This window comes from Magnolia sinica, chromosome 19 (assembly GCF_029962835.1).
Source record: "Magnolia sinica isolate HGM2019 chromosome 19, MsV1, whole genome shotgun sequence".
Classification (NCBI taxonomy): Eukaryota; Viridiplantae; Streptophyta; class Magnoliopsida; order Magnoliales; family Magnoliaceae; genus Magnolia; species Magnolia sinica.
In genome coordinates this window covers 4,985,197-5,013,114 of record NC_080591.1, presented here as the reverse complement: position 1 = coordinate 5,013,114, position 27,918 = coordinate 4,985,197, and the positions used below count along the sequence as shown (strand labels likewise).

At 39.2% G+C, this 27,918-nt stretch overlaps 1 protein-coding gene across 2 annotated transcripts; it reads right to left on the bottom strand.

The window, feature by feature from the left end:
* Positions 1-26,344, bottom strand: LOC131235689 (uncharacterized). Of its 2 annotated transcripts, XM_058232980.1 has the most exons (19): positions 26,093-26,340; positions 23,520-23,557; positions 23,382-23,404; positions 19,832-19,938; positions 19,676-19,727; positions 19,511-19,595; positions 19,113-19,203; positions 11,950-11,988; positions 11,687-11,754; positions 11,511-11,573; positions 11,348-11,403; positions 11,187-11,260; positions 10,941-11,033; positions 10,751-10,852; positions 2,230-2,310; positions 2,019-2,110; positions 1,866-1,881; positions 900-1,010; positions 1-315 (listed from the first exon to the last, which is right to left on the bottom strand). In XM_058232980.1, exons 1-19 carry the CDS (start codon positions 26,216-26,218, stop codon positions 211-213), a joined length of 1,422 nt encoding a protein of 473 aa, XP_058088963.1. In that variant the 5' UTR covers positions 26,219-26,340; the 3' UTR covers positions 1-210. The 2 variants fall into 2 exon arrangements, 1 of the variants encoding a protein (XP_058088963.1); XR_009166239.1 differs by lacking the exons at positions 1-315; positions 1,866-1,881 and adding an exon at positions 1,412-1,806 and having other exon boundaries at positions 26,093-26,344.
* Between the last annotated feature and the right edge of the window lie 1,574 nt (positions 26,345-27,918).

The following is a 27,918-nucleotide window of genomic DNA, read 5'->3' as shown; positions in this document are numbered from 1 at the left end:
TTGCTTTACAAGAATCAATTGCATTTTCATTGCGATCTGATTGTTGTGATACATTTCTGATACTCCTGATTTTTATCATAAGTGAAGTTCGAATTGTTTTTGTATGTAATCGCTAAACAATATGAACATATGAATATTGCGATAAAAAAGCCATAGTATATGAGAAAGGACGTAGGGTATTATAGCGGCAAAGGAAGGGCAGCAGAAGAATTATTTCCTTCGATGTTTCTTCTTCTCTGGCGTTTCATGTACCTGTGCTTTGATTCCATACATTTTCAGCTGAAAGTTTTCAAATGCTTCAGAAACTGCTTCTACCTGTAATATTACCCACAACGAAATTCACAAATCAGAGCTGACAATGGGAAGCCAGCCTGTTAATGGACTCAAGTGCAAGCATGGTTTTAAGACATCCGAGTTGATTAGGACTCAATGATACCTGATCCAGTTGGACACTACGAATCGCCCAACTCAGTCAAGTCACAACTCGACTCAAGACCAGATGAGTTGGTCCGAGAAGTCTTTTAACCATGAGCACAAGAAGGAGGGGTCCTCACCACACATGACAACTAGGCACAAAGTGAGATCCAAGCCACTCATAAGGTCCGTTGATCTGTGAACATGCCCTGGCACAAAAATCAGGCCAGTCAACTCACTGGGTGGGCCACACACATGTCAGGAAAATGGACACCAGAAAAAATGAACTGAATATGTTATACTGTAAAACTGTGGGCCACATGATGAATGGGCAGCCTGATCATTGCGTCAGGGAATGTTAAAGTGGATCCACCAGATGAATTGCAAAGACCTTGAACGTGTCCACCACGGAGTCATGTGCGACAAAGATTACCTTCCATCTCACACAAGTCACATTCGTATTCCTCAAATGATGATATACTAACCAATTCAGGCTTTTTGGAGTACACCCTGACGATTCGGTCTTGAAAATTTGAAGGAAGCAAGTGACTGATGCGATCATCTTGTATGTTAAATTTCTCTGCACTATCGTAATCCTGATAAAGTGAAGACTGTTAAGGCCTTTTTTTAATTCTTTTTTCTTTTTTTTTGTGGGGGGGTGGGGTGTTAGCTTGTTAGTATACACCCATGTCAGTACACACACTCCATTGTTAGCCACCCCCACTAGGGATCGATACCAAGACCTCAAGTGTTGAAACGAGGTATCTCCTGTCAGTACACACACTCCACTGTTAGCCACCCCCACTAGGGATCGATACCAAGACCCAAAGTGTTGAAACGAGGTATCTCCACTCAGTCTGCCAGTTGAGCTATGGATCTGGGTGTAAAGGCTGTTAAGGCCTGTGTGCTGAGTAAATGCACAGATAGTATGATGGTATACAACTCACACTGATCTCATTTTTTTCAAAAAATAAACACACAAGAATGTGGGCCTCACCATTGAGAAGACTTTGGTGGAGAAATCAGGCCAATCCACTCATGCGGACCATACATGTACATTGAACATAGCCCATTGGCATTTTCTTTAACTCGCCATTGTTCCAATGCAGGGTGGTTCACCGATGAGTGGATCATACTGATTTTGTTCCAGGACATCCACAAGGTGGGTCGCCTCATGCACAGGCATCTCAGGGCCCTGGCTGTTGGCATGTGTGCCATCTGTAAAGGTGCATGTGGAGCTCGAAAACTCCCACAACACAATACTTTGGCTTTCGCGCTTTCGCACTAGATTGGAAGCTACAGCCAACAGTACATAATTTATTTCTTTCCCACAAGATGGCAACAACTGGAATGAAACAGGTTTATATAGCATGGTTCTGAAAGTGCAAAGACCTTTTGGATGAGAAATCAGAAAATGTCAGGACACACACAAAGAAGCAAAATTACAATACCTCGAAGAACTTGATGCTGGAGGAGGCCCAACATGCACAAAGACAAAAGCAACTCATTAATGCTTAGATATGTTAGAAGGGTACAATCCTTCAAGAATATTAAGAGAGAATAATAACTTCACCAGAAACACCGTCTTAGAATTTGTTAAATACCTCTCAAGCGGGTTATCCTTTCCACGGGTCAAATCAATCTTGACATTGCTCACAGCTACATCCTCTTCCTTTAGTGTGAATCCTGTAGTTTTCTACAGGTATATATCAAATACTCGATTAAATGAATTGTTTGGTACCAGTAAAATGAGATTTTTAAGTCCACAAAACTTGGAGAAAGAGCACATTAATATAGACATGATCGGATGAAGACCTGGGAGCAAACAATATCCTGTGGCGTGATGTCTTTGAAGTGCTCTAGTTTATCCTTTGGAACAGTGTACTCGTTACAGAACTGCCACAGTAAACATGTCTGAGTGCAAAAATTCATCTCGCAAAAAATAAATCATCAGTGCAAGGATTCAAATAGCCCAAGAAGGACATCTTTGATACACTAGCTAAGAAATGTTTCCAGTTTGAGTCTCACAGATATAACCTACTCCACATGAGAAGGATTACACAATCTTACACATACTCAGATGCATTGGGTATTGAACTGCAGAGTTTGCTAAGCGAATACGTGTGTGCAATTACATGCCATGCATGTGCCAGCATGGCACAAACGCGAGAGAACACATCCATCAGGTTGGTCTGACCCTGTACAGGTCTTCCCAAAAATAAAATCTGTCCAATCAGCATGAACGAACATGCGGATGGGTTAAAAAACTTCAGCCAAGTTTTTCAGAGCCATACACTTGTTTTCCAAACTGTGGCCCACCTGAACCAGAGGATCAACCTGATTCTTGGGATGGGGCATCAATATAGTGGTACTGTTCTGATGGATGGATTGGATCTCAGACCTATCAGGCCATGTGGTCACATGTCTGCCATGTACATGAGTTTTATTGCACATGCATGTGGGCTTAGCAAAGCTCCTGGCACAGAAGTACTAACATATCAAAATTCTTATGGAATGAGCATCCCAAGCTACAAAGTTGACAAAGACGGGAAATTCATATATAGCAAAAAAGAGCAATATATGAATTTTTCGATTCTTTATTTCTTCTTGAGCATTATTCAGTCTTTGAAATAACACAAAAGCAACATCTATATAAGTCACCAATATGTCCATTTAGTATTTGGACATCGCATCATCATCATAATAATCTAAACCTTTCCCCAACTAATCGTGGTTGGCTACATGAATCCTTTTCCACTATTCCACTCTATTAAGGGCCATAACTTCAGTTAGACCATAGCTCCTCAAGTCTTTTCTTACTACCTCCAACCTTGTCCTTTTGGGCCTTCCCCTTGCCCTTTCAGAGCGTTCAACTTGTACCAACTCACTCCTAACTAGTGGAGTTCTTGGTCTCCGTTGCATAAGACCAAACCATCCAAGTTTGTTTCCCTTACCTTATTGCCTATTGGTGCTCCTAAATTCCCTTGAATGTATTTATTTCTAGTTCTATCCTCTTGCCACTCAACCATCTCAACATCCTCATTTCAGCTACACATCCTATGAATATGTTGTTGCTTAACTGCCCAACATTTTGACCCATAAAGCATCATTGGTCTTGTAACTATCCTATAAAATTTCCCTTTATGTCTGAGTGGTACATGATGATCACATCAAACTCCAGAGGCACATCTCCATTTCTTCCACCTCGCTTGAATTCTATGGGCAACAACCTTCTAAATTTCTCCACTCTCATGATTATCGACCCAAGATATTGAAAGTGCTCATTTTGGGAAACTTCTTGGTTGGCAATCTTAACTAACTCCTCGTACCCACTCATACTATTACTAAAATTGTACTCCATAAACTCTGTTTTAGTCCTACTAATTATAAATCCTTTAGATTCTAAAGCACCCCTCTATAGATCTAGTTTTGTGTTTACACCCTCCCTCATCTTGCCAATCAAAACCATGTCTTCTACAAACAACATATACCATGGGATCTCTTCCTATAAATGCCTAGTTAGCTCATCCATAACCAATGCAAAAAGGTACAGGCTTAACGCTGACCCCTGGTGTAAGACTACAATAATTGGGACCTCACTTGTCTCGACTAGTGTTCCTTACATTTGCTATTGTTCCCACATACATATCCTTAATCCTGTCAATATATCCTCTTGAAACTCATTTCTTTCCCAACACCCACCACCAACAGATTAACTCTCCAGGACCCTATCTTAAACTTTATCTAAGTCAATAAAGACCATTTGGAGATCATTCCTCCTCTCCCTATATTTCTCCATCAATTGTGTAGGTAGGAAAATAGCTTCAGTGGTTAGACCTCCTTGGCATGAAACCAAACTTATTTTCTGATATATTCTTTTCATGCCTTAGTGTTTGCTCAACCACTCTTTCTTAAAGTTAATATCATGGCTCATAAGTTTAATCCCACGATAATTAGTTGAAATGTATATGTCTCATTTATTCTCATAAATAGGTATCATAGTACTTTTCCTCCATTCATGTGGCATTTTCTTTGATCTTACAATTTTGTTGAACTTTGTCAACTAAAATAACCCAGCATCTCCCATATACTTCCAAGCCTCTATTCGTATACCATTTGTTCAAAAGGCCTTTCCTGTTTTCAACTTTCTGAAAGCTTCTTTCACTTCAGAGATAATCCTACAAAAGTATCTATGGATACCGACATCATTTGAGTTTATATGTCCTTTTATCCCTATTTTCTCAGAGTGATTGTTATTTAACAAGTTCTGAAAATAGCTTCTCCACCTTTCATTGATCCCATTGTCCTCGAGTAGTACCCTCTGGTCTATAGGGAGGAACTAGGAAATATTGTTATTCTTTTCATGCGTGTGCACATTTTTCTGTACTCCTACAGACCATGTTTTCCTTACATTATATTAGTTAGTTGGTGTGTTAGTCGATGGACCTAACACAACACCCTTCTCTCTCTCTCTCTCTCTCTCTCTCTCTCTCCCCTCATCTTCTCTTCCATCTTCTCTTCCATTCTTTCCTCTCTCAATCTCTTACATTCAACTTGGTATCGAAGCATACACAATCGTGTTGAGGTCTAGTGCAGAATCTTGCTAATGTCAGCACATGCACCCTTTGTATAGACTGAGTTGATTGGGAAAAGTATGGTTTGATAGAGTATGATTTTAGAAGATTTGACATATATTTTGAGGAATATTTAGGGAAGATATGAGGTATCTGTTTGGACCTTCTTTTCATGCGGTAGTCAAGTGCAAGATAGACGCGATTCAAGGAAGCGGAAAAAGATCGACCTCGAAGATCGGGGGAGCAATTGAGAAGCTAGTTCAAGATTGAAGAAGTTCTTTCCATGTGTAGGATTGAATATAGAGTTTGCGACCCATACTCACGTAGGTCCTTATGTAGGATCGTACCGCCACCAAGCACGGGTGTGTATGTGTGTAAGTCCTTCTATAGGGCCTTCAACGGGAGTGTACGTGTGTAAGTCCTTCTATAGGGCCTTCGACGGGAGTGTATGTGTGTAAGTCCTTCTATAGGGCCTTCGACGGGAGTGTACGTGTGTAAGTCCTTCCATAGGGCCTTTGACGGGAGTGTACGTGTTTAAGTCCTTCTATAGGGCCTCCGATGAGAGTGTACGTGTGTAAGACTTTGTGTAGGCCTCCGACGGGAGTGTATGTGTATAAAGTTTATAGGCGAACCTATTGAAAACCTCTGAAATAGTGAAATCCGGTATACTCAAGGAGAATGCGTCCGTTAGGAGTCAAGTAGGTATTTAACAAAACCATTATACATCATTGTGTTTGTGATTGTTATGTGGATGCATTTCTATTATGCTTATGATTGAATTGTTCATTACGGATGCATGAATAGACTGTATGCTAGGCACTTAATTTGTAGCACACACAATCGATATTTTACATCTCACCCACGTAGACCAGTTGCTCAATTAGTTGTATCTATTGTAGTCTATATACTTGGACCCACTTGACTTGGAAGCTTTAAGTGTTAATTGTTTTTAATTGGCATATATTTTTAAGTGGTCCTATTCCCCCCCTCCCCCTCTAGGACTTAGCCATAACTCTAAGCTCCATAAGTTTCTGCGGAGCGTGGTGTCATGTTAGGCAACCGATGCAATTTCAAATGTTACAACCCATTGACCTATAAGAGATATGCATCAAGTGATGTCACCTTCTTCGAGAATATCCCTTCTATGATGAAAGAAAATTACTACACAACCCTTTTACTAGTCAAGGGGAACACTTGTGATGCAGGACATGGAAATTAAATATGATATGCGAGATTTCAGGCTTAAGATAACGTTAGTTCAGAAACAATTATACAAATTTCATATCCCACATGAAAGTCCAAACATTCAATTAAGGGGAATCTATGCGGGTCCAGGCTTATATATGATAGGGCTGGATCAATAAAAATAATGAACCAAACGATACTAAAAAATAAGAAATAATCATCCACACATGCATAGTAATTAGTCCATAATCCAAGGGATTCAGAAATTCCAATTTGGGGAACCCTAGGGTAAGAAAAGGGGCATAAAATTGGAGATTTTAGTAATTTAGGGTTAGCTTTAAGGATTTTAGGTGAAAGCAGAGTGAAAGAGAGGAGAGAGACGAACCAGAGAAGTACCGCACGCGTGGACAACAATAATAGCCCAGATGCACGTGCATGTGATCCCGGCCACTCGTGTGTGGGGCCTACTATTCAGAAAAAAGGTCACCTTGGCCCTGGTTGGCCAGGGATGGACTTCAAAACCCCCAAATCTCAGCTCGATCCGATGTACGGTTTGTGCGTGGTACTCCGCCGAAGTTTCAGCCCTCCTGTAGGGTCAGATTCTGAAATTCTGCTGTGGGGAGGAGAATTGCTACAATACATGATTGATTCGAAGTGTAGATGATGGAGTGAGATGAGAAGAATGGATGGTAGAAGATGGGTAGTAGAGATGGCGATGGATGGGGCGAATCGGGATAGATATGGCTTCGCACCACGGTAGTTAACCCTTCGATGAATGGTGGGCTTCGCACCCAATTAGGCTTCACAACTCAGAGAGTAGGAAAACGCAGAATTTTTATTAATCTTCAATCGAATTAAAAGAACTACAATGGGTGCCTATTTATAAGAAAATCCTATACCCCAAAAATCTCGCCATGTGCACAACCTATTACTTGGCGATGAAGTAAACTAAAATAAAAATCAAAAAAAGAAATCTAAAGCGTTCATGATGTTCTAAATAATAACAATAAGCAAAACCTAAAATATGAAATCAATCCGACTAGGGGGCCCCGATCATAAGATCCCATGATGGGCTTTAATTGATTATCAGGCCCACTCCAAGGAACCAAAACTCCGTCTTCTAGCTAGGGGGCCCTCTCTGGACGTCGTCATCGATCCAAATCGACAGTGGGGCCCTCCTTCTTTATGCGTACGTGCGTAGGGGCGGTGCGCATGCGCGTGATGTCCCCATCAACTTGCTAGATAACTATATGCCCCTTTCAGTCCCTCGTCTCAACGATGTTCCACTTCCTTTGAATCATCTAAGCCTCCACTTGTGTATCAGTGCCGAAAGAAATCCTCCACTAATCAGCCCTCCGCTCCATCTGCTTCCACTAGTGGATTAGGTACTATCTCTCCATCTCATGTTTATCTCCCTATTACCATGGGTAAACCTTCCCGTTCATGCACTAAACATCCTATCAGTAATTTCATTTCCTTCCAGCATCTTTCACCTCCTCCCAAATCTTTTGCAGCTTCCTTATCCTCCTTTATCATTCCTCAAAATCTAAAGTCGTGAGCAATCCCAACTGGAAACGTACTATATTGGAAGAAATGCAGGCCCTTAAGGGGGGGAAAAAACACATAAGCCGGTTCCTTCACTTGAAGATAAGCAAACAGTTGGATACCGATGGATTTATTCCATCAAATATCTTTTCGATGGCTCCATTGACAGATATAAGGCTCGGTTGGTCGCCAAGGTTACACACAGACATATGGGGTGGATTATTTTGAGACATTCTCTCTAGGGCCAAGCTTAACTCTAGTCATGTGGTTATTTCTTTGGCGGTAAATTTGTCTTGGCCTTTATTTCAATTAGATGTGAAGAAGACCTTTTTACATGGCGATCTTGCAGAAGAGGCCTATATAGACCAACCATGAAGGTTTTCTCAATCAAATAACTCACATCTTGTGTCATCTGAAAAGTCTATTTATGGTCTCAAGTAGTCTCGTTGGGCTTGGTTTAATAAATTTAGTCATGCTTTCTTGGACTTTGGATTTGTTCAAAGCCAAGTTAATAATTTTATGTTTATTTGTCGTCAGAGCACTGAAGTTGTGGTGCTTATTATTTATGTGGATGATATTGTGTTATTTGGAAATGATATTAAGGGTATTATTGCTCTTAAATCCTTCCTCAAGACAGAGATTGTGAGTGGGCCTCCATTGATGACAAGCTCAGAGACTGTTTTCTGCTTTTCGTTTCTTTCTTGCTATCTGCTATCTCGGCAGGCTTGTTTTGCTCCCTCTCTTTTGTTCTTTTCTTTTGTCTTAATTGAAGTGCGTTATCTTTCAAAATAAAAATAAAAAAATCCTTCCTCAAGACCAAATGTCAAATAAAAAACCTTGGGACTCTTCATTATTTTTTGGGAATCAAGGTGGCCCAATCTAAGTTATTTTATCTCGAAGGAAATATTCTCTTGATCTTTCATCAGAGACAAGGATGCTTGGGTGTAAGCCAATTTCTACCCTAATGGATGTCACTCAGAAAATTGGCCTTGATGATGGAGAGTTCATTTCTAATCCCAGTATGTATTGTCGATTGGTTGACCATCTCATATACTTGGCTATTACTGGACCCAATCTTTCATATGTTGTGGGTGTTAAGAGTCAATTGATGCATGCTCCTCGTACAACTCACCTTATAGTCGTACATAATTTTCTACATTATCTGAAATCAGCTCCTAGAAGAGGTTTACTTTTTCAACGGCATGGTCATCAAGTTGTGATTCACGTTGCTAGCAATCTTGTGTTTTATGGGCGTACCAAACACATTGAGATCAATTGTCATTTTAGACGGGAAAAAGTTGCTAGGAGGAGATTGAGACCCCTTCGCTAATGTTCTTACTAAATCACTTGGTCGCGATTCTCTTCATCATATTATGAACAAGTTAGGCATTATCAATATCTATGCTCCAACTTGAGGGGGAGTATAGGAAGGAAATAGAAAACTTTGTTATTCTTTTTGCGCATTTGCACTTTTTTTTTTTAACTCCTACAAACCATGCTTTTCCTTTTCTTTAGTTAATATATTTAGTTGATGTGTGTTAGTCGATAGACCTACTCTCTCTCTCTCTCTCTCTCTCTCTCTCTCTCTCTCTCTCATCTTCTCTACCCTCTTTCTCAATCTCTTACATTCAACATCATTCTTCATGCATCTACATGATTTAGGTCACAGGTCACTACTCTTCCTCTATCTCTCATGTTTTCAACTTTGAAAATACCTTTCTCACTTTCTCATCCCCAATCGATTGTAAAGATCAACATAAACCTTATAAGTTTAGCCTCTACTTTCTTAGCAATCTTTTTGACATTTCCACATTGTTCAAGATTTTTGTAGTTTCTAGTCCCTTGCTAGGCTTTGAAACATGAACGTTTCTCGTTAATAGCTTTTTGTACATTATCATTACACCACCAAGTTTCCTTATATGATTGGCTTTTCCCTCTAGATACCCCTAAAACATCTTTTGCCACTTTCCTAATGCACTTAGCCATCTCATTACACATAATGTTTTCTTCTTTATCAACATTCCATTTACCTTCGTTCATCAATTTATTTATACATAACATTGTTTTTTCTCCTTTCGAATTCCACCAGTTAGTTTTTAAACACCTATTAATCTCATTCCATTTCTCCCCTCTTAATCTAAACATCCATAACCATTATCCTGTGTTGGGCAGTCAAACTCTCTCCAAGTATCACCTTGTAGTCCTTACTATTGATTGTTTTGTCCTCCTAAGTACAAGAAATCTATTTAGCTTGTATATGATCTACTTTTGGAAGTTATTAAATGTTTATCATTTTTAAAAGTATGTGTTTGCTAGAGCTAGATTGTATGCCATAGCAAAATCAAGGATAGTTTTCCCTTACTCATTTCTTCTCCCAAAGCCGCACCCTCCATGTACTCTCATATCCTCTACAACAAAATCAAGGATAGCATTTGGACGATACATACTTAACATAAAGATGGTACATAGTCATAAGCTACCACAAAAGTGAAACATGTGAGGAACATCCAACTGAACTCCTCAAGTAAAAGAATGAATGTCGATCAATCTCCAGCTTGTAAATAGAATATTCAAATCCAATTATTTCAGGTGCCTTGATGTGATCTTTGTGTTGGAGATTAGGAACGACAACTTTACCCATGGATTGATTCCTTATTTCTCAAAAAGTAACGATATGCGTCTATAGGCTCCGTAACTCGTGAAAACAGAGTTGCAGAAATGTGATTGGCACTTGTTTTGTCACCAAGTATTTTGTGGACCCATCATTATGCTAAAATTTCACTTAATAGAGACTTTATCCAAGTTGAACAACATCAATACTTGATCATGATATAGGCTACTATTTGCTTTTCCCAGAGACAAGCCCCCTAATGCCAGATCTCCTATTTACGATAAAAACTATAAGTAAGGTTACCCAAGTCAATGGAGATGATATGATGGCTTGTAGACCTTGCTCACTGAAATATGCAAGTTCACAGAAATATAAAACTAGCATGTAATGGAAAGTAGAGAGTTCGAGGATATGAAAGTACCTGGTACAAATCCCTCCGGCGAATACGTAAGATTAAATCCCTGGATTCCCTTAACTCTTCATTAGGAGCTGTTTCAATAGTTTTTAATATCGTATCATCTAACTGCAGCCAATAAAAAGATGAAAAGGCATCAGCTATTTGGGAATTCTCAACAACAAGCATAAAAATTGATATACAGTTCTAACAGAACCTTCCAGTATTCAGCTGGATCGTGAATGTGAGAGGAAATTTCCAGAAAACTGTTTGCTTTTAGAAGTGCATCTACAAACATGAGCTCCATTGCCTGAAGATGAATACCATCAGTTGGTAGGTTTAAAACTTTAAATATATTCAGCAACAGATTACAGCAGCACAGTTTGACAAAGTTGTACTAATCTGAATATTTTCAATTAGAAAATAAATACTGTGGGAACAATAAGGTGGGAATTCTATATACCTTTACTTTTGCATGCGTATATACTGTTCGATAGAGATCAGCACGGGTGGTAAACAGTTTGTAGATAGTAAGATCTGGGCAATTTATTCAAACATAAGCAGAAGAAAAACCACAAATAAGAAGTAACCATGCAATACTTAACATATCAATAAAATACTAACACTCCTTGGCACGATAGCATATTTCATCATCCATCACCCGCATGCATTCCATTAACCTGCAAGCAACAAAATGGAATTGAAAATTATAATGGACATACATTTTGCATAACCAATCCATAGAAACAAAGGGGTAATCTGAAATTTGAAAGTTCTCAAGACATGCCTCTGAAATTCAAAATTGCAACCAAGGCCACAAGCTCTGCAATCTCGTTCAATATAGTCAAACCTGTAAATTAATGATTTCCTTATGACATGAGTGTCTTGAATCAAAACGACAAGGAACCAATTATAAAAAGAAATATGGCACGAAACAAAATCTGACAGTGAAATACACCTTACTTGTCAACATCTATTCCAGTTCGACCATTTGCAACAATATCATACAAGAAATGCTTCTCTTTTGTGGCCTTCATTTCAATTGATGAACAAAAAAAGAATGCCAATGAGGCTCAAGTGTTTGATAAAATTTGGTAATAAACTTGAAAGTACAGATAATAAGGTGCTAAAAGAAGAGAATAAGATGCTAAAAGAAATTACAAATCAAAACATAAAGGAAAAAAGAAATATTACACAAAATCATGAGAAGAGGTCAAATGACTTACATTGCCCACTGAGATATCATGGCTGGCAAGTATCATTTCCTGTTCGAAAGTACATAATATGTTATGGCAACAAAGAAACAACTAGTGCCGTAATATGTTATGGCAACAAACATAATGCAGATTCTTGCTTAATCATTTCAAAGGGCACACAAGAAGCAACTCAATAGTCCATACATGTGGATACAAAAGGATGGCAAAGATGAGAAGAAAATCGACTATGACACTAGAATCCAATACTATTTACATAATATTCTTCTTCATCAACAGAAGTTGCATTCCACTCAATATCCCTGCAAGAAGTGCTAGTATATCACAGATTTCAGCAAGCTTTCAAATCTCTGTTTCAATTTGCAACTCGTTCCTAAGCAAACTTCACTCAACTTGGTTCAGTCAACTAAGTTTTGGTCCATCTCAAACAAGTCAAAGCCCAAATCAGGTTGCAACTATTGATCAAAATATTGGTGATATTATTCAATATTATCAGTATCACCGGGGTGACGATATCAAAACTGCCAGAAAAAAACATTTTTCCCATGTATCAGCGATATTATCGAGCATATCGCCAATATATCGGTATCGTCCATATCACTAGTTTATTTATCCCTTGTGTCAGAAATACAGTCAATATTATCGCCGACACAGGGAGAGGTTCTAGAAGACATGCCAAATTACTTGGAAAAAAAATTAATTAAAAATTTTCATACCCAAAGATAAGAGTATGTATTTTTTATTTTCATACCCAAAGATAAGAGTTGGCCGATCTATCGATTCAAGTAAACTTTTCTATTTTTTGAATATATATATATATATATATAATTACAAAAATTAATTAAAAATCTAATTTATTTGGAAATTTGTTGTTTCATCATTAAAAAATCTGTTTTATTTATGGATGGATGTTGATGAATGAAGTTCCATTTTTCTAGAAAAATATTACTTTTCAAATATTTAAAATTTATGAGAAATTAAAAAAATTGTTTAATACTTTTTCATTTCATATTTTTTTATGGATGGATCATGCATTGTATGTATACATGTATGCATGGATGGATGGAAGATCATGCATGATGTATGGATGCAAGGATGTATGTATACATGGTTAGATGGATGTTTATATGCATGGATGTATGGATGTATTAGTGTATCATGTATGCATGGATGAATAGATGGATGTAGGAATGTGTGTGTGTATAAATATATGTATAGATGGATGCATGGATCGATGGATAGACAGGTAATGATGTATGCATGCATGTATTATGTATGTATCAATGTATGCATGCATGCATGCATGGACGGATCATGTAGGTATGTGTGCATGGATGAATGGATGGATCATGCATGTATGTATGCATGGATGGATGGATGTTTGTATGCATGTATGGATGGATGTATTAAAATATGTATGTATGTATGTATAAATGGATGGATGGGTAGACATGTATGGATGTATGCAAGCATGCATGCTCACGCATATATGGATGTATACATGCATGGATAAACATCTATGGATGTACACATGCATGGATGGACATGAATGGATGTATGCATGGATGGACATGCATGCATGACATGTATGGATGTACACACGCATGGATAGAGATGTATGGACGTATGCATGCATGGATAGACATGTATGGATGTATGTATGTGTGTGTATGCATGCATAGATTGATGTATGGATGGATGTTTGTTTTAGAAACACCTTTAAGTGATGTTCCAAACTTGTATTTCTATACCAATAGCATAAATTAAAATGTTTGCAACACGAACAAGGGACGTCAGGTGGAGGCATGAATGACAAATGGAGAGTAGATATAAAATGATTTATAGCAACTGTGGGGCATACCTCGAGAAGTGTGTGGGGAGCAAGGGATATAAGGTGGAGACATGAACGAAAACTGAGGAGAACATATATGAAACAATTTACACCTACTATGGGCATACCTTGAGAACTCTGTGTGTGTGTGGGTTTTGTTTGAAGGATTACGCAAGGGGGAGAATAAAGGTTGAAAGAACACTTGGCAAGGAGATACAATAATGTGAAGGATTACGCAAGTGTTCCAAAAGAGGTGAGAATGAAGATGAGGAAGGTATTGACTGAGGGTAAGCATGGGATTGTTGAGGAGGTGCAAGATGATGATAATGATGATGACATGGACTTGGCATATCCCAAATATTGTGTTAATAAACAGGAGAGAACGGAGTACAAACATGCCATACACGAGTCGTTGACTACAGATTGGGATAGGAATCAGAGGCGATTACTTGAGAAAACTAGGTGTGAGGTTGGAGGGAGTAGTAAGGAGGTAAGGGAAGCAGTAGAGGTGGTGGTGGTTATAATTCGGGTAGGCCTGACATACAGTGCACCCAAAGAGCTCATGTTCCAGATGCACCCATTACAGGCGGCAAGCAAACGAAGTTGAAGGACTTATGAAGCAAAGGTGAATTTAGGGAGACTATGGGGAGTGCTATCATTGGGTGATTTATTTTGAGCCATATACCATCACATACAACAGTCAGCACACATTCCATAACATAAGTGTTGACCAAAGTGTGAAGCCTCCAACACTAGAGGAGATTTTGGGACTCTACCTTGACCGAGAGTGCAAGGATATGCAAGCTTGGGTAGAAGAGCTAAAGCCGAACTAGGAGACCTACGGGATTACAATGGCATGTGATAGGTGGACAAGGCCCACGAAATTGCCGATTATCAACTTTATGGTTTACTATAACAAGCAACTGGTATTTCTCAGGTCTATTGATGCTTCCAATCACATAAAGGATCACTCTATATATATGACACTCTTGAGAGAGTGATTAGAGTGGTAGACCTGAAGAATGTTGTGCATGTTTTGACGAATGATGGCAATGCATTTGTCAAGACAGGAAAGAAGTTGATGAAGAAGCACAAGTTCTTCTAGACCTTGTGCGCAGATACTGCATAAACCTCATGCTTGAGTTGATATGGCAGAGACTCAATCAGGTCCACCATTGAGGCAACAAGGAGAACAACCAACTTCATATATGGTCACTCCCAGTCATTAGCCGCGATGCGCAAGGAGTGTTAGAGGGATATTATTCGACTAGGGACAACACGGTTCGCCATAAACTTTATCGCATTAAATAGCTTATATCGTACAGGGTGGGACTGGGAAATCTCTTCAGACCTGAGAAGTACATGGAGTGGAATCAAAGAGAACGTAGAGGGTTGCAATGACAGTACTGAGCGAAGGATTCTAGGATAGAGTTTGTGATGTGATTGTCATCTTGCATCCAATTTACAAGATCCTCAAGATAGTAGACAATGAAATGTGGCCATCGATGGGGCCCATGTACGAGTTCATGCAATTGATGAGAGAAATGATAAGAGTTGCATCTCCTACTTCACATAGATGGACGCTCGAGATTATAGATGATAGATGGTACAGGACCCTTGAGCATCCACTTCACCAAACCAGTAAATTTCTTACATTTAACACCATTTATTTCCAGGTTGTTAAGTGTTGCATTTATTTATATGTTAATATTGTTGTTAAATATTATTTGGGCTTCAGCATATTTCCTCAACTCAAAGTTCCACTATAAATGTCAACTCTAGGAGGATAATATGATATGAAGGCAATTGTCCACCTAGTTTAAAAGAAGAAAAGCAAATTTTGGGAATGAGGTAATGAAAAACTAAGTTTTCTAGTTTCTTATAGTCTGCTCTTAGATGGGTGATTAATAACTGTGAATTGTGCCTAACAGCTACTGCACTTTCAAGATGCTAAAGGTATGTTCTCAACCACAACTGCAAGAGCATCAAAGAATACAATGTGCCATGTGAGTATATAAATTAGTTGAAGTGTTCAAAAAATATGCCTTGTGATGGAGTAGCATTTTAACATTTGAACTAAAATATGCTTCCGATGAATTGACAAGAGAGTGGTGGTCAAGATATGGTGTTGACGTTCCGACGCTGCAGTTATTGGCAATCCGTGATGCCTAGGTTGCCCCCTCTTCGCCATGCGAGAGAAATTGAATCACGTGGTCACTTATCCACACTAACAAGAGAAACAAACTACGTTGTGAGAAGATGAAGAAGTTCGAATATTGTCACTGCAATAGGTTGACAAAGAAAAGGCTATGGGCAGAGTGTGGGTAGTCTACAGATCATGACCCATTGGATTTGATGTCGATAGGTGCAAAGGCACATCTTGGTAATGATGTTGAGGATCCACTTTATGAGTGGATGAAGAGAGTTGACTTAGATGATGCTGAGGGAGGCCTTGCTCCAGCAGTATGTCAATGAGCACCCTCTCTAGGTATTGCCATCAACTAGGTCATTGAGGAGTAGAGAACTCAGGCCAACCCTTTCAACGCATTGATGAGGAGCCCGGTACGTCCTGATAAGGGTCATGAGGTATCTTCACAGCATACTCCACAACGTCAGGTCATATTAAGCAATAATGATGATGATGAGACTTTATCCCATCTGGCAGTAGCGGCAGAGGTGATGAAGGTGGTCACAACGATAACAAGGGTGATGGAACGGTTGGAGGCTAGTCCAACATGAGTGGTGCCAACAGTGGTGAGGTGTAGGTGGAAGCATCACGGTTATAGGCAGCAGTGATGAGGCTTTAAAATGGGTCAAAAGTCGGCAATCCAGTATTTCGAGTGTCACAAGGGTGAGAAGAAGAAGGTCACACTCGGGCAGGAGGAGTCTCTTGCATGGTGCCACCTTATGAACATACAAGGTACTAGTACTACGGATATGGCTACGAGTACAACACTCAATTGTCCAGCTATGGGTATAGACAACCACAGGAGAGCACTTACGGTTATAGGTATGCAAGGGGATATTCGAGTAATCCTATGATTAGAGGCAGTTCTATCCAAAAGCTAAAATTGGAGTCAGTCCATTTCCTGTAGACCCTACTCATCCATAGTCAGTTACCGAATATGCAGTACCCACGTCTGGGCATACTTATCCAATTCAGGGAGGATGAGTACCGAAGATACCTGAGAGAGTACCTCCATTGGTACAACCAGTCTATGACCAAGGCACAGTATTGTCAACATGTGGAGCAGCAATACTATGGCCAACCGAGCTAGAACAGAAATGATAACTTCAGGCCGCCTCATAATGTGGGTTTGAGGGATAGCCAGTCAGGTTTTTTTTTTTTTCCCCCTTAGTTTTTGGATGTCTTACTTATTTTTTTTAATTACATGCATTTGTATGGTATAAACTTATTTGATTACAATTGCACTGGCTTTTTACAGCAACGCATGGCTTAGGCCCCTATTAAATGGAAGCTTATTATGTATGGTTCCTTTTTTTCTTTTTTTTCTTTTTTTTGCAATATTATAATTCCTAAATATGTAAACATGTGTCTTTTAGCATCTCCTAAAGTTTCGCTGAAAAATCCCACCTTTTTCTCCATGTTTCCCTCAGTGAAATTTTTCAGGCTATTGGCGACATCTATACATGTTCCCATATCCCCAGTCATCAATACATGTAATGACAACGATACACCGAGCACTAGTTGCAACTAACTAAAACAAGCTCAGGCATAATTGACTTGATTCATCCAAAACTGAACCAAATTGATTGGGATGAGTGGCTCAGTTTTGTACAAAATTAGTTGCGTGCTTATTAGTTTTCAATCAATGGTTTACACAATCATTTCCAAGTCTTTTCTGATTGTGATATGTTCAAGTTATATTATCCAAAATGACTAAGAAGCAACTACACCTCTCCTCATCTAAGACTAGCTTCTAACATTCAAGTTGAACAACCAGGAACAAGCTGTTGCTAAAATCGGTGCATTATCCTTATAATAATTAAAAAAAAAAAAAAAAACTTATGTATTTTACTGTGTTGTTTCAGTTAAATTAGAGAACTTTTTACACACCCAACAGACGTATTAGTTAGTGAACTGATATTTTAAATAATGCAACCTGAGGGGATAACAAGGGGATAGAAGAACAGTAGCAGTGGTTGTGGGAAGAGCACACAATGGTTAGTCTTGACTAGAGATCACACAACCTCTTTGTTTTTAAGGAAAAAGTGCCTTCACAAATCCAAAGCAGAGCTTTAGATAGGCTTTAAGCAAAGAGAGAAGCCTAATAATGGAAAAAAGACCAAAATACCCCCCTTGCTTGAATTGCCACAACTTCAAGTGAAGCTATTTTGGTCATTCCACTGCTCAAAGGAAAAAAATAACTAAACAACTAGAGACTGAAATATGAAAGAGAACACATGTGTGATCCTTGTGGGACCCAACATGTGATAAAGTGGGGCCCAACCTCGATCTCTTACGTGTAGCACGCTTGGTTACATCATTATAACTCTTGACGTATTCCAAAAGGCTAGTAAAACTTATCAATTCAAGTTTCCTTCATTATTGATATTGTACCTCTCATGTGATCAGAGCAGTGGTAACTGGGGCATCGACTTCCACAAGGTCCATGGACTACAGCAGCTCAGGTAGAAACAACAGATGTACCCCACCTTAACACACAAAACTCTCAAAATGTATGCTGAATTGCTGATACAGAAAAGATGCTAGGCACTCTCACCGACTCTCACCGTGTTTGTAGAACTTTTAAAGATAACCATCAAGGATAAACCCAAAAATCAAAGTGTTCACGATAATCCAATCTACCAGTGATGGATGGTGCACAATTCACAATGCACTTGCCATCCAGTTGAAATAACATGCCAGGAATCCAAGTTTGTGCACATCAATTGTTCAGTACAAGTCAATGAATAGCTATAAAATGAGTTTTTTTTTTTTTTGAATGGCAATAAAATGTGGATTTAACTATTGGGAGGAAAGATCATACATACATATACCCTCACACACTTCCACAATGATACTCTAAAGAAAAACAAAACATACCGTGATCTATAGTCATTGCTAGAAATATATGAATCATATACATGAGCCAGGTTGGCACACGTGTGTTTGAACTTTTCATGGAGGTGTTAACTTTGGTAACTTTCCAAAATAAATGGTTCAGGTTCCCATATTGGCAGGCATTAGAAAGAAGTTAAAAGGCAATGAAAATCGTAGCTCCTATAATTAAAATTAAAATTAAAATTCTTATCAAAATCATATTCATACAACAAATGGTGACTGGTAAACATAGATTGAGTGCTTAAAATATCAGCTTACTTTCACTCTTTTAAGTTTGTCGGAATCGACGTCAATACAGTGCTCATCAACAATGTAGTCGACCATCTTCACTGACATTTGCTCATGAGACCTGAAGATCCCTCCATAAGCACAGAAAGCCAAATAGGAAAAGTACAAAATAGCTGTCTTTTCAAACAAAGAAAAAGAAAAACTCAAAATTTATGTTAAGTTCATGAAGTTTTGTTGAAATGAACATCCTCTAAAAGTGAATTGAACATAAAACTTTTTCCCATTAAGAAGCATGCCAATTTTAGGTCAAGCGAAGCTAGCTTTTAGGGGGCCCTCAAAGACACCAAAACTGTCCCTTGCATTAATCAAATCTGTGGTGAAAAAAAAAAAAAAAAACCATATACTACACTGAAGAAGATGAGAATCACCATTTGGATCCCGTAAAAACCTGCGGAAGAAACTCGCGTTCAAAGAGGTGGCTGAAAGGCCCATGGCCTACATCATGTAATAGTCCTAGAAAATCCATCAAAAACAAACTAAAAGAATTAGGTCACTCAATATGACCTCATATCAAGGTGAGTATTGTTAACTACCTGCAAGTTTCACCGTTTGTGCATCAAAACCATCAATATTGAGCTCAGAACCCTGCAAACATGAGATATGTATCAAAAATATAATCTCGCGAACTTTCAGGTCCTATCAGTGTATGGTGAAATGGAAATGAGAAAGCAAAGGAAACCGTTTCTAACTTGGTACATCTGAAGTTTGTGAACAGCATCACCAGCAAGCCAATACACCCCTAGGGAATGTTCGAACCGAGAATGTACAGCTCCTGGATAAACCAAATGCGCAAAACCTGAAAGATGTTTAAAATGTCTGCTTAGCAATATTAAGGCCCATCAAACAGCATCAAGAAAGCAAGATGTATATGTTGAAAGTTCAATAGCAGTTTTTTTTTTGAAAGATAAGTTCAATAGCAGTTATATACTGAAAACATCACACCTGTGGCAGGTTTTGCCTATGTTCTGTTTAAGCCCGTTATTATGCAATTTCGGTAAAGAGAACTTAGATATTGATGAACAATATGTAAACCAAAAGATTCTAATGCATTATGCATGGGCCTTATAATGGGACAGCTGCAGCCCACAACCATGGTTAGCTGAATTTCCAAAAGCAAATAATAAGGTGAAGGGCCTTCAATACTTTGCAGAAACAAATCATCATCATCATCAAAGCCGTATCCCAACTAATTGGGATTTGGGGTCAGCTGCACGAATTCTGTTCTGCGATTCCACTCATGGTTTGACATGTCATCTTCGTGATTCATGATAAATTTTGTGGCAAAAGATTCACACCAGCTGCCAACTTGACACAGCCAATCCTTTGTAGATGCAGTTGATTGTAATAATAATGATCTTATGGGATCTCATGTGAACAGTATTATAACTGGGCTTGGTGTCAGACTCCGTCAGTCCAACACTGCTATTAAAAGCGTAAAAGACAAATAATACAGATTACAGAAGCAGTATGCCCAAGTAACATAGTATTTTGGTGTTTTCCTTTTTGGAGCTCCTGTTAAAGTGAGAAATGCATGATTGCCGGTCTTACAAAATAACCGCATACGTGAGGGCATTCATTTGTTTGTCCAAGGGCATGTCTCTATTTTGTACCCTTTTCTTTCTAGTGCATGAGGCCTTCCAGGGTCTGACAATGAATGAGCCCTTAATATTCTATCATCTCTCAACTCTTTTCAGTGGTACCTCAGAACTACATTTGCTGTTTGTTTTGCCTCTCATAGAGCCTTGACAATCTCCAGCTGCTAAAGAAATGCTCAGGAAATCTCTTGATTCAATTGGCTCAACTCTTCGTATTCTATCATCCCTCAGCTCTTTTCACTAGTACCTCAGAACTATGCTTTTGGCTTTTGTTTTGCCTTTCGTAGAGCCTCGAGGATGTCCAGCTGCTGAAGAAATGCCCAGGGAATCTCTTGATTCAATTGGCTCTCCATCCATGAAAAATGGCATTCTTTGTATGGATATTTGTGCACTAACTAGTGTTGACTGGACTGATGTCTATTGGTCAAATACATGGCAAAGAATATGGTGCAGTAGAAGAAAAGATAAGACACCATTGCAAACTCCAAGATAAACATTGAGTAGAAAGCCATTGCTCCTACCAATGAACCTCTATCATCTCTCAATTCTTTTCACTAGCACCTCAGTACTACTAATTTGGCTTCTTCTTTTCTATTCTTTTTTCTTTTTCTTTTCATTGTTCTTTGTTCTTTTTTCTTTTCTTTCTTTCTTTTTCTTTTTTTTTTTTCATTTGTTTTTGTGTGGATCCTTGAGGATCTTCATCAGCTGGAGAAATGCTCAGGGAATCTCTTGATTCGGTTGGCTCTCCATCCACAGAAAAGGCATTCTTTTGTATGGAGACTTGAGCACAAATTAGTATATTGGTCAAAAAGTGCATGAATGGCAAGAGAATATGTAGTGGAAGAAAAAATAAGACATCATTGCAAAATCCAGGGCCGAGTTTGAATATCCACGGTTCCTACCACTGTACTTATGCAGGTTACGAACCAGCCCATGTTTTATGACAATCAAAGACTCAACGTGTCATGCTAATGCTTATAGTTTGAATTTCAATAACGCTGCTAAGCATAATGAGTTAGACCGTCACTTTGCCGGCTAGCAAGTGATACCATCCCTAACACCCAAAGACCTTTTGTAAGGAGCAAAGATCAGGTTACAAATATGTGGACCAAAGTCCTTGGTAGAAGTACATCTTGTATTATTGATGCAGGACATGAAAATTAACTATGATATGCAAGATCTCAGGCTTTAGATCATACTAATTTAAAAACAATCACATAAAAATTCCACGTCCCACACAAAAGTTCAAACATTCAAGCAAGGGGAATCTATGCGGGTCCAGGCCTACATATGTTAGGGCTGGATCACTAAAAATTATGGACCAAACAATACTCAAAGAGAAGTATATTCATCCACACATGAACAAAAATAATTCTCCCAATCCAAGGGATTCAGAAATTTCAATTCGGGGAAACCTAAGGTTGAAAAAAGGGCATAAAATTGGGGATTTGAGTAATTTAGGGTTAGGGTTAGGGATTTGGGGTGAAAGCGAAGTGAAAGATAGGAGAGAGACAAACCAGAGAGGTACCGCACGTGTGGACAGCAACAATGGCCCAGATGCACGTATGTGTGATCACGGCCGCACGTGTGTGGGGCCCACTATTCAAAAAAAGGTCACCTTGGCCTTAGTCTGTTAGGGATGGACTCCAAAACCCCCAAATCTCAACTCGATCCGATGTACGGTTTGTGCGTAGTGCTCTGCCGAAGTTCCAGCCCTCCTGTAGGGCCAGATTCTGAAAATCTGCTTTAGATGGAGAAACGCCTGCAAATATTGATGGATTTGCAAATGGAATGCTTGTAGGAGAAGAGAAATATGGATGGAAGAATGTGGGGGCGAATCGAGATAGGTGTGGCTTCGCGCCACGGTAGTCAGCCCTTCGAGAAAGGGAGGGTTTCGCATCCAATTGAATCTCCACAACTCAGAAATTTAGAGGAGCAGAAAAAACGAAGCAATTTTATTAATCTTCATTGAAAAAAAAAATAACCTACATGGGGTGCCTATTTATAAGAAAACCCTATACCTCAAAACTCGCGTCATATGCACAACCTATTACTTGGCGATGAAGTAATAAAAAATAACAACTAATCAAAGTAATTTAAATCGTTCATGATATTCTAAATAACAATAATAAGCAAAACTTAAAATATGAGACTAATTAGACTAGTGAGCCATGATCATGAGAACCCATGGTGAGCTTTACATGGCTATTGGGCCCACTCCAACGAACCAAAACGTAATCTTCTAACTAGAAGGCCCTCCCTGGACGTTGTCATCGATCCAGATCGACAGTGGGGTCCTTCTCCTCCTTGCGTGCGTGTAAGCGTGATGTCCCTATCAATTATTATGATTACAAATATAATTAGCAAGCCGGGATGATCGATATACATTTTCCAGCTTCTGTGGGAGGTTTAGGTATTAACTTATCCATGAGTTGTCTTATTATCTTGTGTACCTGATTATGGAGGTACTTGTTTCTTCTTATCTTTTAAACTTGAGGTTATTCTTCTTTTGCCATCAATTCGCTCATTTCTCAACTGTTTTCGCATATCCTAAACTATTCAAATGCCTTGAATTTCCTCCTTTTTGAATGAACAAAATCAACATTTCCTAGCAATGGATCCCATAAAAGGTAATGATGCTTACCCAGTTGCTTTAGATCACGAAGCCTGCATTGCAGAATAAAATGTTTCTTAGAGAACTTGTTAGAATTGCACTAACCAGAGAAGCTGAGACACAAACGAAAAGAGAACCTCCATTTCCAGGGAACCTTTAGTTGCTTACCTCTGAAATTGTTCAGTGTCTACAAACTTTAGACAGAGCTGCAACCATCCAGGAAACAATAATTAAATTCAATTATTTGACTCTTTGCAAGTACTATATATATTGACAAAAACACATATATATGGTTAATCTATCCAATTCCAAATGTCTTGGACTGGGATAGGATGATGGTGGTGTTGATACATAGATGGCAATCTAAGTGCATGCCAAAATATCAGGTAGTAAAAGCATTTTCATTTTCATTTTATTTAAATGAATTCAACTCATCATCAACATAGTGTGTGTGTGTGTGTGTGTAATCATTTTTGTTGGGTCCATCAAGCAAACATATTCTGTAAGTAGATCAAAGTAAAGAATCGTATGCGAAGTTACCAAAGTAATCCCCAAATCTGAACAATTAAACATGTGAAACATAAAGAAACACATTTTAACCAATGAGTATAATAAGACATCGGCCGATATCGTCAATATTTAAAACACTAGGAAGACGTTTGGGCAGGATCATCCCCTCTTAAACATGATTTACCTAGCATCTTCCGGTTGGCCCCAAATCTCGATATCATGGTGGCAGATTACTTCTCCCATATTAGAAGGGCAGTAGTTTGAGAGCCCCCTTGCAGGCGCTTCTTGCGAGACGAGAAAGTGGATGAATATGCCTCTCTCCTTAAGTGCATTCACCTCTTCACTTCGATCTCATTTAAGCCAGATAAAATGGTGTAGAACGTAGAGAAATAGGGTTCCTTTTTGGTTAAATCTTATTACTCCCTTGTGAGGGGAAGTGGCGCCACAGGGAATCGGTAAGCACAAAGTTCTTTTGGCATTATAGTGTCCCCCCTAAGATAGTGGGTTTCAGTTGGTTGGTGCCTGTTGGGAAGGAAGAAAGTTCTAACCATCAATTACCTTTGAAAGAGATCTATGATACTTCCAAACATATGTATTCTATGTATGCAATATGAGGAAACTGTGGATCATCTATTTGCCCATTGCTCTTTCATTACCCCGATTTGTTGGGTCGTTTTCAACTGAAACGGGTTGCCCCGGGTTCGGTGGGTAGTCTCCTATCCTCTTGGAACAGAGTAGGCTTAGAAAAAGACAAAATGACACCATGGAGAATGGGGCTTATAGCCTTTTGGTGGGCTGTTTGGGAAGAAAGAAATGTGAGATGCTTTAACAATGTTTGTAATCCTATGGATTGCATATTCCAAAGGGTTAGAGGGTTGGTTATTGAATGGGATTCTTGTGTCTCCTCTCTAAAGGATTGTAATCTTAGTTTTCTTGGATAGGGTGGGGATGCTTTCTCAGCGTCCCCCCGTTGTGTCCGTTTTTTTATCTTTTCTAAATAAAATTTTGTTATCTTTCAAAAAAGAAAAAACATGTGTGGAGCAATAAGATCAAAGGATGGGATTTATTCTAGAAGATTCTTTGAGTTGTATTGGAGGAGATGACCTTGCCATTATCTTTTGATTGAAGAAGAATCCGTTTTTATGATGACATAGAAAAAGTGGTTCTCTTGTTCTAGTGGATTCTTCAATTAGAAGGTTGTTGCAACTCATTGAAAACCTCTTTCCTTCCTGATTGGAGACTTTTCTAAATATAAGAACTAGAAAACTGCCACAACTCAACTCAACGGTTCACTATTAGGGTTTAATTGCAACCCACGGCATCTAAAGTAGAAGATTGAAGGGACTAATTGGTGAGTATCATCATACCTAACTTGCAAACACAATTGTCCCCTGTTTGTATATCACTAATTCACATGGTGCCCCACCAAATCAACAACTAGATCACTCAACATGTTTGTGTACGTTGAGGATGCCAGTGGTATTCAAAATCGGTTACGTAATGGTAACGGTCATAACCGTTACGCGTTACGGGGTCGAAACGGCCGTAATGGCCTTTACAGAAAAATGGGCCGTAACAGCCCCGTAACAGTCCAGTAACAACAATTTTCAAAAAATAAAAAATAAAAACGGCCGTAACGACCGATACAGGGCTGTAACGGCCGTTACGGCCCGTATCATAACAGTAACGGTGGTGGCCGTTACGGCCTCCGTTACCGTTTTGGAACACCATTGCCACCTCATCGAATTTATTGAAATGTGCATCATGCGAGCATTTCTCTATGCATGAATAGATCTTCTTTTTTTTGCTGGTGACTCAGACCAATATCTTCAGTGCTGAGTCAAGTCACGACTCGCCTGAATCAGGGGATGACTCGTCCAAGTCAGGAGAATTCAGGGCATTGCTGACTCGTGTGTCGGATCAGATTTGACCGAGTCCGAGTCAACTCGGATGAGTCGCATTTCCCTCGTTCACTATTCAGTTCTCAACTCATCCTTGGAATCACATCTTGATTGAACTAAAACCTACAGAATGAAAAAGAATCCTTCCAAACGACACTCTAAAAACGATCAATACACTCCAAAACTTCCAAACCAGCGGCACCAAAACCCTCAACCTTTCCTCATCGAATCAGAGACGAAACAGAAAGAAAACCAGAAATAACACAATAAATCCGTAAAATCAGAGAGAGAGAGATAAAGAAATTGAAAATGGAGGGGGAGTTCCTGAACCTGGTCGAGATAGATGTTTCCATGGACGTTGTCGTGGATTTGCTTCGAGGACCGTCGATCTTGAAGAGGGTGGAAATTGACGCGCTGCTGCAAGAGCGAGAACTCTTCGTTGTAGAAGGCTCCCATCTCTCTCTCTCTCTTTATCTTTCTCTCTCGATCTGTAAAGGGGTTTTGGGAAGTATTTGAAGTGTCGCGAGAGAGAGGGAGAGGGAGAGGGAGAGAGAGAACGTTTGGATGGTGCCGCCAAAAAGCGTTTTTTGCGGAGGACGAGCGACGAAGCGGGAGTATATGATTCTTTTTTAATCTTTTTCCTTATCAAAGCAGTGTAAGTAAGGATGTTTTTTTTACGGGTTAGCTTGTTAGTACACACACTCCGTGTTAGCCACCCCCGCTACGGATCGATGCCAAGACTTCAAGTGTTGAAACGAGATATATCTGCTCAGTCTGCCAGTTGAGTTATGGATCTAGGTGTTATAGTGCTTGTAGTTGGATTTAGTTGCTTTGGGATACTTGGGATATCGAATCCATTGATCTAGACCGCTCACTAGATCCAACGCACGTTTCATTGATAGCCATGCAAGAATCTTATCACCAATATAACAAATATTAACTATTCGATCAGTAAATTTAATATGGACGGTCAAGCTCGTTTACACAAAAATAGTTCTGATCAACCATTCGATTCATCTATTTGTTATAAGTAATAGCAGATTATTTATGATTATAAAGAATTGATTTTGTTAGCCAATCGTATCTGTCCAATCCATGACTCGGAAAAAGGATGGACATGCAAATAATATCAAATTAAAGATGTATTGGACCATCTGATAGGCACGATTTGTTAAGTGTAGCCTTTAAAATGTTTTATGGACTTAATGGACGGTTCTGATCAATCGATTGTGATGAAAACTGAATTTATGCAACTACGAGCACTATAACCTATAATACTTTGGTAGGACTGGTGCATTTCTCTCTTCACTTTATTCTGTTCCGTTTATTTAGGGCTCGATCGTCCTGTGTGAGGCCGTTAATTGTTAGTTCTTCTATTGGATCGCTCATCACCACCCATTACCGCGGTGAGATTACTCTGTGGGGCCCACGGTGATATATGTGTTTTATCTACACCGTCCATCCATATTTCAAGCACATTTTAGGATGTAAAACAAATATGAGGCGGATACAAAGCTTAAGTGGACCACACTTCAAAAAACAGTGTGGATTGAACGCCTATCGTTGGAAACTTTGTAGGGACCACTTAAGTTTTGGATCTAGCAGATATTTTTTTTCCCTTCATCCATGTCTTTGTGACCTTATGAACAGGTTGGATGACAAATAAACATCAATGTGGGCCGTAGGAAAGTTTCAAGAGAGGATGTCATGATCCCACTGTTTTCTGTCTTGCAGTCCACTTGAACGGTGGATATCCTTAGATTTTCGGCTAATGCCCTGAAATGATCTGAAAAAACGGATGAGCGGAGTGGATAAAATCCATACATTACGGTAGGCCCCCACAGAGTCTTCACACCAAGGTGAAGGGTGGTGACGGCCACACTACACAATCCGCGTCCGCTAGCCCCGTTGCTTTACGAGAGTCGCTTCTCCGCGTGTACACGGACTGCACGTTTTGAAGATGAAAAGCGTGGATACTCGCTTACTCGGCCGAGTGTGAGAGTTGATAAGCAGATATATGAAATGGCACATGCTAAATTGTCTATCCTAAGGTTGTGACTCGAAGATTTCCAAAGATTTGACTCCTAGCGGCTGAACAGTGGAGAGTTTAATAGACGTCCAAGATGATAAGCAATCAACGGTCCAATTTTAACAAA